Source organism: Ochotona curzoniae, unplaced genomic scaffold (assembly GCF_017591425.1).
Source record: "Ochotona curzoniae isolate NIBS_2020 unplaced genomic scaffold, NIBS_Ocur_1.0 scaffold_2476, whole genome shotgun sequence".
NCBI classification, from domain to species: domain Eukaryota; kingdom Metazoa; phylum Chordata; class Mammalia; order Lagomorpha; family Ochotonidae; genus Ochotona; species Ochotona curzoniae.
In genome coordinates, this window is record NW_024467095.1 from 21,148,144 (window position 1) to 21,161,743 (window position 13,600).

The following is a 13,600-nucleotide window of genomic DNA, read 5'->3' on the forward strand; positions in this document are numbered from 1 at the left end:
ACGAGAACTCGGTGGTGTTCATTTTCAGTCCGGACTGCTTTTTCTTTGCTGTTAACTTCAGTTTCCTCAGCTGTGCAATGGGATGGATAATCAGGTGTTGTGAGGGTTCAATGTGAGTTGGGTGCCCAGCCCAGTGCGCTTACCTGCCTTGCTGCACATTTTTGCATGTGATGATGATGATGATGATGATGATGAACATCTCTCTGAAGGTCAAAACCGCTTTCCTGGATGCCGTTGCAAAGCACAGTGCAATACCAAGCAATGCCCGTGCTATCTGGCCGTCCGAGAGTGTGACCCTGACCTCTGTCTTACCTGTGGAGCTGCTGACCACTGGGACAGTAAAAATGTGTCCTGCAAGAACTGTAGCATTCAGCGGGGTTCCAAAAAGGTAACTAGCGTTCACTCTGTGGGGTCTTCCTGGTGAACCGCTGCACGTCGGCATGGTCCTCGGCCGCGGAGCGAGGGGCCAAACAGCCAAGTGGTTGTTAGTCTCCTTAGTGAAAATAAGGCCTGGGTGATTTCTTTCAAGCTCGAGAACTCATTCTTACCAAATAGGCTTCTGGGGGCTGGCACCAAGGAAGGCTGAGCCACCTGCAGCTGTGCTGGCGTCCCAAGTCGGTGGCCACTTCCAGCCCAGCTCCCTGCTCATGGCCTGGGGAGTGTAGCGAAAGGTGGCTCGGGTGTTTAGGCCCCGCGTGGGAGACCCTGAAGGAGCGTGTGGATCCTGGGCTTGGCCTGGCTCAGCCCTGGCTCTCGACGGCCATCTGGGGAGTGAAGCAGTGGGTGAAGGCTCCTTCTCCCCCGCTTCCCTTTTCTAACTGTTTCAAACAAATAAGTAACATTTTAAAAAAGTAGTATTTTAAATATTTGAAGCCTTTGAATTGCACATGGGTAATTCTAATCATAGCAAAGTAAATATTGAGCAAATATTGTGCAGTACTGGGAAAATTCTGTCTTTTTAGGATAGATGATGATTTTTTTCCCTTTGGTTGTTTTTTCAGTAATAATAACTGACTTTTTAAAAAGATTTATTTACTTACAGGCAGATTTTACAGGGAGAAGAACAGACAGAAATATCTTGCATTTGCTGGCTCATTTCTGCAAATGGTTGCAGTGTCTGGAGCTGAGCCAGTCCGAAGCCTGCAGCTTCATCTGGGTCTCCAATGTGGAGGAGCCCAAGGGCCTAGGTCATCTTTCTCAGTTGCTTTTCCCAGGCCGTAAGCAGGGAGTTGAACGGGAAGTGAAGGAGCCAGGATAAACTGGAGCTCATATAGGATGCTATTACTTGCAGGTGGAGGATTAATTTGTTAAGCCACAGCACTGACACTTTTTAACCATGTAGTACTGTTCCAAGTGCTTTGTGTATGAACCCATTAATCCGATAACTCTGGATTAGGAATATCCATTAATTCCCTTTGTAGATAAGGAAGCCCAAGTGGCAGATTTCTTAAAATAAATTAGTAAGAAATCAAGTCTGGGCATTTTAGCCCTAGCCTCGCTGTGGTGTTGCTCCCGTGCCATCGTCTTGTGTTCAGATGTGTTTCGTGGGCAGGCATCTTAGTTTGTTGAACTCTGTTCTGTTAGATGCCATTGCAGTTGGTTCTCTTCCGGCATGCCACCTAAGTCCTCCTGATTTTGTCTGCTGTGTCTGAACCGAGGCCCACTGAAGCCTGTGGCATGTCCGGCATCTGGGTCAGGGTGGGTGATTTTTTACTGGATGTGCTTTAATCACACCAATGATCGTTTCCCAAAGCATCTTCAGACCTAAAAATCTTCCAATTTCTTTGCCTCATCCCATATTCACCATTGAATGATACACTTTTCCATTAGTTTGTTCAGAACATGGGTAACACTATCAGTATTAACATGTCATTGTTGTAAACATTTCTTAATTCTCAAGACAGAAGCCTATGTGGCTGCCTTTTACCTGCTGGATTTTATTTTCCTGATAACATTTAGCTGTTTTCTAATGAGGAGGGGATTTGGGATTTGGGAGACTTACTTGCCAAGTGAAGTCAGGATGGACCAGAACAGGGCTGGACTGCAAGCCTGGGTGGCCAGACAGCCTTTTGACAATTCAAGGATTTTGTGTAAAAATACTAATGAGCATATGTTTGGGAATGAATCCTTAACTGTAACGTTCACAGTGATTATCTTGGCATTTCAGCTAAAAATAGGATGCTAGACTGGGGGAAGAGGTGTAGGTGGCAGGGCTTCATGGAGAACTGAAAGTGGAGGGGCTGGTAATAGTAGAAACCATTGGGGGAGGGGGGGTGACTGGTGTTCCTTGGTTAAATCCAAACTGAAAGGCAGTCACTTAAGGCCGCCAAGAGCTAGTGCAAAGCAGAGGTGTTTTCTGAGACCAAGAGTAACTCTCCCGTCTCTTTTTCTTTTTGAAAGGACCAAATGGTTGCACTAGCGGGGTTGAGTCAGCCTAGAGCCAGTACTCAGAATTCGATCTGGGTTTCCCAGGAGGGGCCAGGGACCCAAGGACGCGGGCCATCCTCTGCTGCCTTCCAGGTGCCTCAGCAGGAAGCTCGGTCAGTAATCGAGGAGGGCCAGGATCCCAGGTCCAGGGCACAGAGTGCTGTGCCACAACACCCCCTCCCGCATGTCATCAAGGCCAAAGCTTTGTTTCTGCAGGTCGCCAGTGTCCCCAGCAGCTCTCATGTGACTGAAGATTCAGTGTTTTGAATCGCTGTGTTGGAATAGGTCTGTCTCTGCTTTCCTCTATGAGAACATGATTGTGTTTTATTCTCTAGCATTTATTGCTGGCGCCATCTGATGTGGCAGGCTGGGGAATTTTTATCAAAGACCCTGTGCAAAAAAACGAATTCATCTCTGAATACTGTGGAGAGGTAAGGTGGACTCGGCGTGTGTTCTCATGCTCACTGGGTAAGTCCGCTGCGTTTGATTAGCAGTGAATAGAAAAATCACCTTCTGACATGAGCCTGGCCTTGTGGATTTGGGGTGCTCAGTAACTGGGGTGCTTCAGTTTTAGCCGCATGTGGCTTTTCTCACTTGGCGGGAACGAGGAGAACAAGCGCTTTGCCGTGTCGGGTTTGTCATGCTTCAGCTCGCAGTGGGAGTGGGAAGGGCCTGGCCGTGATCCTGTCCTCGGTGCCTTAGGGCTGGCGCGCAGGAAGCCAGGAGCCAGGAGGTTCCTCTGGGTCTCCCACATGGATACAGGGTCCCAAGGTTTTGAGTCGTCCTCCACTGCTTTCTCAGACCACAGGCAGGGAGCTGAATGGGAAGCGGAGCAGCTGGGACACGAACCAAAGCTTATGTGGGATTCCAGTGTGTGCAAGGCAAGGACTTTAGCCACTAGGCTACTGTGCCAAGTCCTAAGCATAATTGTTGAGCTGTATTATAAGAATATTTGAGTTGGAATCCTTAAAACTGTTGCTGTTCTTATCAGTGTACAGAGCAAATGAAAAAGTGATGGGTTGCTGGTGATCTTTGTTCAGTGTTCTTAGGAAGATGGAAGGTCCTCGAGCTTTTGTGGGTACCAGCAGGCTGTGTTGCCTGGCCCAAAAACTGTCTTCTTGTGTCTTTCAGATAATATCTCAAGATGAAGCAGACAGAAGAGGGAAAGTGTATGATAAATACATGTGCAGCTTTTTGTTCAACTTGAACAATGGTATGTTTCTGAGCCACATACAAGTGCTTTGTTCCTCTGAGCTGCAGTTGGGGTCCTGGGCTGCGTGTTTGGAAAGGGCGATCATGCAGTGGCCTGCAGGAGCTCTTGAGCAGCGTGGTGCCTTCCACCCCCTGGCAGAGAGGGAGGGCTGAGCTGGCGGGCCCGACTCTCCAGGAGCAGGGTGAACTCCGGGAGCAGGGTGCTGGCCACGCCCCAGCCCGCCCCTGGGAACGCAGTCTGCAGGCCCTCCCCTGTGCTGGCCTTCTTGGTTCCTGAGCACTTGGGTGTGAGTAAGCTTGCCAGCCATCTTCACATCAGTACTTCTGGCATGGGAAAGACATGGAACATCATATTGAAAGTTATCTTCCAAAGACGGAGAACCAAAGGCTGCTGCTTTTTCTCTTGCTGTTCGGAGGGGAGCGGTGATGTGATGGTGTAGGGTGTGCTCGGCGTGGAGAGAGGCTGCTTGAACAAGTGGTTTTTCATATGTAAATACATTATGTAGACAATATAATGAAAATAATATAACCTTACTCGTGAAAATGACTATTTTTATGTTGTGTGGGATTTAGATCCCTTTGAAAAAGTTGTTCCGCTTAATAATACATAGTAAATAATGGTGTGAAGAAACCACCTTGAGTTGCCAGTGTTTGATTGTAACTCAGACCAGCCACCTGCTCCCAGATGGCATTTAGAATGGGATGAAGTTCGCTGCGGGATCTTTACGCTTTTGAATTCAGACTCTGAAGAACTAGACCCAGTTGCATTTCCAGAATGTGTTTATTAATCCATAGCAAATTTTCCACCATATTTTTTTCCCCTTCTTTAGATTTTGTAGTGGATGCGACCCGCAAGGGTAATAAGATTCGTTTTGCAAATCATTCAGTGAATCCCAACTGCTATGCAAAAGGTGGGTAACCTGAGATGTCACGCACATTGTGGCGTGACGTGCCTGGCTGCCAACGAGGGCGGAGAACCTCCAGGGCAGCTGGGTCCCGTGGGCAAGCCGGTTCACGCTGCTGACCCCAGTGTCTCTCTCTTCCCAGTTATGATGGTGAACGGAGACCACAGGATAGGCATTTTTGCTAAAAGAGCCATCCAGACGGGTGAGGAGTTGTTTTTCGATTACAGGTTAGTTAAAAGCACGTTTCTCATTTCCTACGCGCATCGTGAGCCCTGGACACTGACTGTCGGTGCCTGGTGAGAACTGCTGTCGCTGGAGGGGGACTTCTCGACCAGTCAGTCACAGGTGATGTTGGCGTTGGGAAGGCGTTGCGTCAGGCTTCCCCAGCAGCGCAGCTCCTGCACGGCGGAGCTTGGTTTTAAGACGTGCAGCAGCCTATGCAGAGAGCGCTGCTTCTCAGAGCCGCGTGCACCTGCTGGTCCTTGTCCTGACCTTGAGTGCTTGGTGGTGTCCTGCACACAGTTACACGGTGTACCACAGTTACAGGGTGTCCTGCATACAGTTACACGGTGTACCACAGTTACAGGGTGTACCACAGTTACAGGGTGTCCTGCATACAGTTACACGGTGTACCACAGTTACAGGGTGTACCACAGTTACAGGGTGTCCTGCATACAGTCACACAGTGTCCTGCATACAGTTACATGGTGTACCACAGTTACATGGTGTACTGCATGCAACCTTGCAGTTAGCACGGGTAGAGCGACTTCAGCTTTTCAGGCAAATACCCGTGGGTTATCTCTGCAGGGAGAGTCCCGGGGTGGGGGCCGCCAACAGCGATTACGAGGTACCTGTTAGGCCAGTAGTTTACACTTTGTCCTCAAGCTCTGTGAGCCCAATTTAACAAGCTGCACGTGTAATGTTCATTTAAATGCAATCAGGTGAATGTCTAAATAAATCCTGTAGCTGAATATAAATTCCACATAGAAGTTGTTTTTAGAAGCTGTTGTGGCGAAGTAGGATCTGATAGCAGGTCTGAGGCAGGTCTTTGGGCGGATGCCGCAGGCCAGGCCTGAGCCGGGAGGGGAGGTGTGTCTGGTGTCAGAGGGGGCGGGGGCTCCGCCCGGTGCTGCCCGGCATCTCTTGTCCTCCAGCTTTCACCTGGCTTCCGTTGCTCCTTGGCCCTTTGTCCTGGCGGCTGCAGTCATTGTTGCTAAGTCAGGATTATTTCTCTAGTGACTTGAGGGGAATGCTTGGGTTGGACCAGATCTCCAAGTTGAGAACCTGCTGGCTGCTCTCCTGCTGCTTCGCGGTGACACAGCGAGGACACGCAGCTCTGCGTTGGGTGTCTGCCTCTTGGTTTTGTGCACCCTGGTTAGCAGGCGTGGGTGTTGGGAAGGTGGTCACTCTTCTCCATATGGTTTCAGATACAGCCAGGCTGACGCCCTGAAGTACGTGGGCATCGAGAGAGAAATGGAAATCCCGTGACACCTGCTACCTCCTCCTCCCCTGCCTCTGGAACAGCTGCCTTAGCTTCAGAACCTCGAGTACTGTGGGCAATTTAGAAAAGGAAAATGCAGTCTGAATTTCTGAATTTGCAAAGTACTGTAAGAATAATTTATAGTAATGAGTTTTAAAATCAAGTTTTTATTGCCTTTTCACCAGCTGCAAAAGTGTTTTGTACCAGTGAATTTTTGCAATAATGCAGTATGGTACATTTTTCAATTTTGAATAAAGAATACTTGAACTTCTGCGTGTTTGTTGAGTCAACTAACATTAAGCTTCATCAGCCGGCTGTAGAAAAGGACTCTTTACCGAGAACACCTCCAAACTACTCCTTCCTGTGACTTTGGACACCACTGCTATTGGTGAGCAGCATGTTGATTTGCATGACAATGCGTTGCATAGTAACAGATAACAGAATTTACTAAGGCAGCAAATGGTAATATTGCCTGTTAGTATGTAGAAGACATCTGTAAAGGTTTTTTTAGTTCTTTTGTTTCATTTTGTTTTAAATATTACTTACATAGTTGAGAGGGATGCAAACGTGTGGGTCTGATTAGGGTCGGTAGCTTTTCCTCCTTTGTCCACAGGAGAGGGGGCTCCTCCTTCAGACCGCGTCGGCACCCAGGGACGGTGGGGACGGTCGTTTGATGAAGCCTTAGTCCCCGATGCGAGAAGCATGTTCTGAGGGTGTTACTTGAGTGGTTGTGATGGTTCTGAGATGTCCGCTTCGTTGCTCCAGGGTTGAGAAAGTCCAAGGCCCACCCAGTGCATCCACAGGCCCGGGAACTTGCTGCAAAGCTCGGCCAGGAGGGGGCTGCCGCTTGTTCTCTCCGTCCTCTAGACGAGCTGGCTGTCCTGTCCCTGTGTGCCTCTGGACACACTGCTCACCGCACAGCTATCAGCAACTGAGCAGGTCCGGTCCCGATACATACACTCCGAGGTTGGGCCATACATCCTGTGATTTTTCCTGTGACGGGGGTCTGAGTCCAGTGGTCTGCTTGGAGAGACCCCCAAGAAACATGCCCTGGAGTGACCTCAGACATGACCAGTGCAGGGTCGGGTTCAGGCCACCTGCACCAGCCAGCGCACATTCTGCTGGATGCCATTGCCTGGTCAGTTCTGCCACCAGGCCCATCTTTCACGTGATCTGATGGGTGCTGTGGCCTGTCTCAGTCAGGCGTGTCCCCCAGTCCCAGCTTTTATGTGTACTAGTTGGTGGTGGGTGATGCTATTTACCCAGCCCAGGTCTCCCACATGGGTGGGTGCCTTGGCCTGACCCAGACATACCCTCCTATTACCCCCTCTGAACCAGTCCATCCCAGCTCCCTCACCTGCCTGCAAGTGCAGTGGCCCAGCCCGTGGAAGACTCCAGAAGTCATTCCGTTCCTGTAACCAGTCCTCCAGTATGTCCCCGGACCCTGTTCCCCAGGCAGTCAGCAGCACCTTGCCCCTCCCCGCCAGGGCGTGTGTCTGGCCCAGTGTTTCCTGCATTCCGCACTTACCTTTTGAAAAAAAAAAAAAAGGGTAAGAATACATACTGTCATACTGGTATAGTTAACACAAATTTGGCAAAAATCTGGCTCATAGTACCTGCCAGCTCCTGGCTGCTTTCTCCCAGCAGTGCAACACTTGCCTAGGTATAGGGCAACCTGTGCGGTTGCCTACAGCTGGGGACTTCTTTGCAGATTAATATATATAAATAAGAATTTACGTCGCTGTTGCTTGCCCATGACTCCAATCTCTTACGTGTTAATCCTAAGGTCTCTCCCAGTTGTTTGTTCTTTTTTAAAATTACTTTTTGTTTGAAAGGCAGTTACAAGAGAAAGAGGGCCACTCCCCGAATGGCTGCTCTTGCTGGAACTAGGCTGGCTCAAATTCAGGAGCCAGGCACTTGTTCTGGGTCTCCCATGTGGATGTACAGGGTCCAAGGACTTAGACCATCCTCTGCTGCCTTCCCAGGCCATTAGCCAGGGACTTGGACCTGGAGTAGAGCTACCAGGATTTGAACCGGTGCCCATGTGGGATGCTGGTGCCACGGAAGGAGGCTCACCGTGCTTTGCCTTGGTGCCGGTCGCCTAAAGCTAGCGCTAAGGAATGTTGTCTCTGTTCTCACTCATGGTCAGCTGCGGATTCAGAATAGAAATTCCCAGGGTTTGCTCTTGGCACACAGCAGGTCAGTCCTGAAACAGGTTATTTTATTACGTTGGTTGGTCATTTCTTTTTGAAGCCTCAATGATGTCACTCCTCACTACCACCTGAAGGCCAGTTCAGAGGTGGCTGGGCTCTAATAGTCACTGCTGAGAGCTCACTGCATCCACGGCTCTCTGTGCAGAGTCGGTAACCGGCAGGGGGAGCAAGTCCAGCCAGGTGCTGTGCAGTAGCTCCTCGGTCCCCAGTGTAGCCTTGGTGGGGCGCAGTGATTTTTGAGCACTGTCCAGTGTCATTGTTTTTGCTTTATTTTCCTCGTCCAATGCCTGGACCCCCAAGGTTGGCCCAGCCTGAAGCCAGGAGCCCAGACCTCCATCCAGGTCGCCTTTGTAGTACCAGGGTCATGAGCTCAGGAGCCGGCTGCCGCCTCCCCGGATGCTTTAGCAGGAGCTGGAGCAGAAGCGGGGGTGCTGGGACTGAGATGCAATGTGGGTGTCTCCCGGGCTGCGGCCTGGTGTCCACGAACAGCAAGCGTTTTATACTGGGTTTAGAAATGGCACTTCTTGGGCCCGGCACGATGGTGCAGTGGTTAAGGTCCTTGCCTTGCATGCCCTGGGATCCCATATGGGTGCCGGTTCTAATCCCAGCGGCCCCGCTTCCCTTCCAGCTCCCTGCCTGTGGCCCAGGAAAGCAGTGGAGGATGGCCCAAAGCTTTGGGACCCTGCACCCGCGTGGGAGACCTGGAAGAGGCTCCTGGCTTCAGATCAGCATAGCATCAGTCGTTGTGCTCACTTGGGGAGTGAATCATCGGACAGAAGATCTTCCTCTCTGTCTCTCCTCTCTGTATATCCGCCTTTCCGATAAAAATAATATAAATCTTAAAAAAAAAAAAAAGAAATGGCACTTCTTGGGCTTGGTGCCATAGCCTAGTGGCTAAATCTTCACCTTCCATGTGCTGGGATCCCATATGGATACTGGTTCTAATCCCGGCAGCCCCACTTCCCATCCAGCTCCCTGCTTGAGGCCTGGAAAGGCAATCGAGGACGGCCCAAAGCCTTGGCACCCTGTACCCGCGTGGGAGACCTGGAGGAAGTTCCTGACTCCTGAGCTTCAGATATTGTAGCTACTTAGGGAGTGAACCAGTGGACGGAATATCTTCCTCTCTAAATCTGCCTTTCCAATAAAAATAAATCTTAAAAAATAAAAGGCACTTCCCCAAACATACTGAGTAGCTTCTATGACCATGAAGTTTTTTCTGACCAGAGATACTTGACATATACCCATTTGACAGATGCTGGTGGCCCCCCCCAGCTGCAGTCAGGCACCGCAGAGCAGCACTGCTTTGCTTGTCTAAATCCTTTTCTAGGTTATCTTCTATGAGAGTGCTTAAAAAATTTGGAAAATAGTTAAAATGTATATTTAAAAAACCTTGGATTTTTTTTTTGGGAGGGGGCAGGTTTTAGATTACACTTGCTACAGATTCTGAAATATCCTTATCAAAGTGAGTTAAAACCACTCACCCGGAAGCTGCCGTTCGTTTTTCAGCGCTTGCTGGCTCGCGCCCTCCCAGCCTTCTGTGTATTTCCGCCTCTGTCCAAGGTGCCGGGGACTCTTGTCAAATGTCAGACATAAACCAACAGATATGAGTGAGGGAGAGTGGCAAGTAGGCCATTAAAACAACGTGAATAAGCACTTTAGAAGATTAATTTTTATAGGAAAGGCAGATCAGATTTTATGGAGAGGAGAGGCAAATATCTTCCATCTGCTGCTTCACTCCCCAAGTGGACACAGTGGCCAGAGCTGCACCGATCCAAAGCCAGGAGCCAGAAGCCAGGAGCTTCTTCCGGGTCTCCCACGTGAATGCAGGGTCCCAGGGCTTTGGGCCGTCCTTTGCTGCTTTTCCAGGCCAGGATGGGAAGGGGGGCAGTAGGGACACAAACTGGCACGCTGGGATCCCGGTGCTTGCAATGTAAGGATTGGACCATCGAGCCATTGTGCCAGGCCCTGAGGTTGAGCATTTTGGAAAAACTAATGTTTTTGCGAAAAGAAATACATACTTATTCCTTTTACTGTTATAAGGATTCCAGTGAGGCTGCCTGTGGCCAAGGAGGATTAGAAGTAGCGACACACACACTCACCTGTTGGGACAGTCATGTCGTCTGCCACAGGACGCTCGGGTCCAAGAAAGTCCTCGGGCAGGCGGAGTGCTGTGACTTCTGCTAACCTCTACCACCTGCTGCAGCAAAGGAGCAAATAAAGCAGGTGTGAGTCAGCACGCTTGCGTTTTCACGTGGGTATGGGGAAATCAATTTCAGAGGAAAACTATACCAATGTTCAATAATTAGCAAACACTTCAAAATGTTTAAATCAAAACATTTCATTCTTGGGGCCCCATAGTTCAGCTGCTTTGTCGCAGGCAGTGACAAGGGCACGGTCCCTTCTTTGCACACATGTGACACCAGCCCCACCGAAGGGGCTGCTGCCCTCACGGTGTGGAGACAAAGTCCCCCTTGCCTGGTCTCCCCACCGGGCAAGAGGAGTTTGCTTGGGACCCAGGATCCAGCCGGACACACCCTGCTCCTCTGCCCTGCCGAGGCTGCAGTGGGTTTTTATTCCGAGTCGTCAAAGGAGGGGTTCCAGTGTCGTGCTGGATTAGAAGGTGAACCTCCGCTTCCGGGTGCGGGTGGGCAGGCGCTGTGCCCGCTCCGACTGTGGATTCAGTAGCAAGTGCCATTTCCCTTGGTTTTGGTGGCTTTCTGAAACAGCTCCCGTGTGGCAGCAAGCAAGGCTGGAGGTCGGCATGTCCATCAAAAACATCCTGCTTGAGGCATCCGCTCACCGTCTCAGATGCCTGGGATTGAGTACCAGCCCTGCCTAATGGGGCACAGCCTAAGGCAGCGTGTTCATTCAGCTGGCCAGGTCCCCCGACCCCACGCCTGGCAGACGAGGGCCCAAGGCCAAGTGGGGGGGAGGGGGAAGCAGTGCGTGCAGTGCATGAAGCATCTGCCTCAACCTTCAAGTCAAGGTGAACACGTGTAGGTTACTGACACGGGGTTTGGACCTGTCCCACCTCACGTCTGCAGAGTGCTCTGTGCTCACGTGACACAGTGTGAGCAGATCCATTCGGGCACTGGCATTTGGTGCATGGAGGCTGCCAGCTTCTCTAGTTCTAGGTGGCCCCGCTGACCTGGATGGGAAAAATATTCACAAGTAGAGGCAGGAGTTAACCAGAAGGCCAAGTGCACCTGCGACACTGTGGCACCGTGTGGTGCACTCTAGCCGAGGGACGAGGGGCCAGAGGGCCAGGGGCTGCGCTTCTGGGATGGCCAACTCGGGGATGTCCAACCACGTGGGCCTTCCAGGAACCGGCTTTGGCCTTTCCTGCACAATCCATCAACCTCGCATTCATCTCAGGAAGGACACAGGGAGGTTTGACTCAGACTCCACCTGAGCCTCGCTTTGTTTCCCCGTGACAATTTCCAGTGTCCCGAGACACTCACCCAAGAGGTGCCAGCTTCTGCAGGCCCTGGAGATCCCAGCAGAGTCTCCTTCCGGCATTCCCGTTCTGGGTGGGACTCGCGCAGGTGCAGAGTGGGGCCGTGGCTGCTTCACAGCGGAGGAGTGCATCCCGAGAAGCCAGTGTTGTGACTCACAGTCCAGGTGCTGGCGGCAGTTTCCAGCAGAACCCGAGTGCGGGGCTCCTGCGCTGCAAGGACACAGGGTTCCAGGGAAGGACCTGAGGGAGCATGGCCGAGTAGGGAAACCATTGAAGTGCTGGGCCCGTGCACCTTGCTGCGTGACCCATGCTGTTACGCACCGGGTTGCCAACCAATACTCACCTGAGCGATCCTGTGACTGGCTTGCAGAGCTGGCCTCGGGCACCGGAGACTGCTAGGACTGCGGAGGAAGACGGCTCCCAGCGGAGAAGCTGTGACCCTGAGCCTCACTGCTAATCTCCCAGGCTGCTGCTCTGTGGCCGGACCACACTGTACAGACCACCAACTGGAGCCGCGCAGGCACTGGGAAGGGGCTCTCCAGGATGTGAGCAGAGCCACAGTGGGATGGCTCAGCACCTTTTGCAGGTGTCCAGGACAGAGCTAGTGCAGCTCGCCTCTAAGCCAGTGACCCACCCCAGGGAGAGCGGAGGTTTCCATCCGCGCTCCCGTTAGGCTAACTAGCTGGGGCCAGAGCAAGCCCGGGAGGAGGCTCCGCTGCGCCTCCAGCTGCCAGCATCCTCCACCAGTGTCCTCCACGCGACTCCTGAGGGATGCAGGGCCTAAAGGCCCACCTGCGGCTTCCAGCCTTTCTGTTCCAAGGGAGTTGTGATTAACCCTTTCCATTCTCCTAAGCGTCCAACAGAGTCCTCCGTGGCCACAGTCTCCCATGCCATGTTCCGGTCACTAGGGGAGTGCTGAGAAACCAGCAAGCCAGATCACAACATTGAAAACCATCTTCAGTCGGAAGGATGTGGCTCTTTTTACACTACAGGAAGACACTGGGAATAAAAATCTGCACAATCATTGTATCTTTATTTACATATAGAAATTAGTAAAACTTAAAACAAAACCAAATGCAACTTGTACAGAAATCCTTTAATTTTCTTTATTTCACACATTAGAAAATGAAACACACTATACAAATGGTTCTTCATAGCAGAGTACACGTGGGCCCGTTCAGACTCGCTCTCCAAGTGCTGGTCCAGCCGGCGGCTGGCACTCAGGTGGCCAATGTGTTGATTTAAATGCAGTCGCATGCAGCCCTCAGCATGAAAGGTTCAATTCCCCTCTGTTCTTAAATTAGGTTAAATGGCATCGGTGTCCATATTTACAGACTTGAAATGGGACAGTCCTGAGCAGTTCTGGTGTGGGCTGAGACCGGCTGGTGGAGTCCAGTCTCAGTTGTAAAAAGGGAGGTCCAGTGGTGGCAGGCTGGCTGCTACGAACTCGAGGTGTTTTCATTCTTTCCGTCACGAGCTGTTTGCCGCGGGTCACGCAGTCAGACCCTCCTGGAAGGGCTAAGCCAGGTAGCTGTAGGTGTCCTTCTCACCATCCACTCGCTCCAGGTACTCCTTCTCGATCAGAATGTCGATGCATTTCTGGGGGTTTAAAAACGAAGAGGCAACGAAATGGGAAGAGAAAGACGATTACTATGAGCCACGGGAATAGGCCAGCCTCGCCTCGGGGTCCGCCCCTCTTGGGAGTTCAGTGGGCAGGAAACTGACCCCACACACAAGGTCTGTCCCCAGGCAGCAGACACTCCTGGAGAACAGAGCTGGGGCATCTCCTTTGCTGGGGTGCCGAGCCCCTGCAGAGCTGGCCGGCGGCGCTCGGGCCCCACTCAGCCTTCCTCCAGAGCAGGGCCGGTCACACCCTGTACCCGCATGCAGTGTAACTTGGGGGTCA

At 51.4% G+C, this 13,600-nt stretch overlaps 2 protein-coding genes across 3 annotated transcripts in view; one reads left to right on the forward strand and one right to left on the reverse strand.

Annotated features, from left to right (window-relative positions):
• Positions 1-6,370, forward strand: part of EZH2 (enhancer of zeste 2 polycomb repressive complex 2 subunit) — a 49,935-nt gene extending 43,565 nt beyond the window's left edge. The window contains exons 15-20 of the mRNA XM_041002149.1: positions 210-388; positions 2,763-2,858; positions 3,559-3,640; positions 4,470-4,550; positions 4,687-4,771; positions 5,972-6,370. Coding sequence (XP_040858083.1) covers positions 210-388; positions 2,763-2,858; positions 3,559-3,640; positions 4,470-4,550; positions 4,687-4,771; positions 5,972-6,032 — 584 coding nt within the window. The 3' untranslated portion in view covers positions 6,033-6,370. The remainder of the gene's footprint in view (positions 1-209; positions 389-2,762; positions 2,859-3,558; positions 3,641-4,469; positions 4,551-4,686; positions 4,772-5,971) is intronic.
• A 6,338-nt stretch (positions 6,371-12,708) lies between these two features.
• The window catches only part of CUL1 (cullin 1), a 65,081-nt gene continuing 64,189 nt past the window's right edge, over positions 12,709-13,600 (reverse strand). For both annotated transcript variants that reach the window (XM_041002558.1, XM_041002557.1), the window contains exon 22: positions 12,709-13,293. In XM_041002558.1, coding sequence (XP_040858492.1) covers positions 13,213-13,293 — 81 coding nt within the window. In that variant the 3' untranslated portion in view covers positions 12,709-13,212. The remainder of the gene's footprint in view (positions 13,294-13,600) is intronic.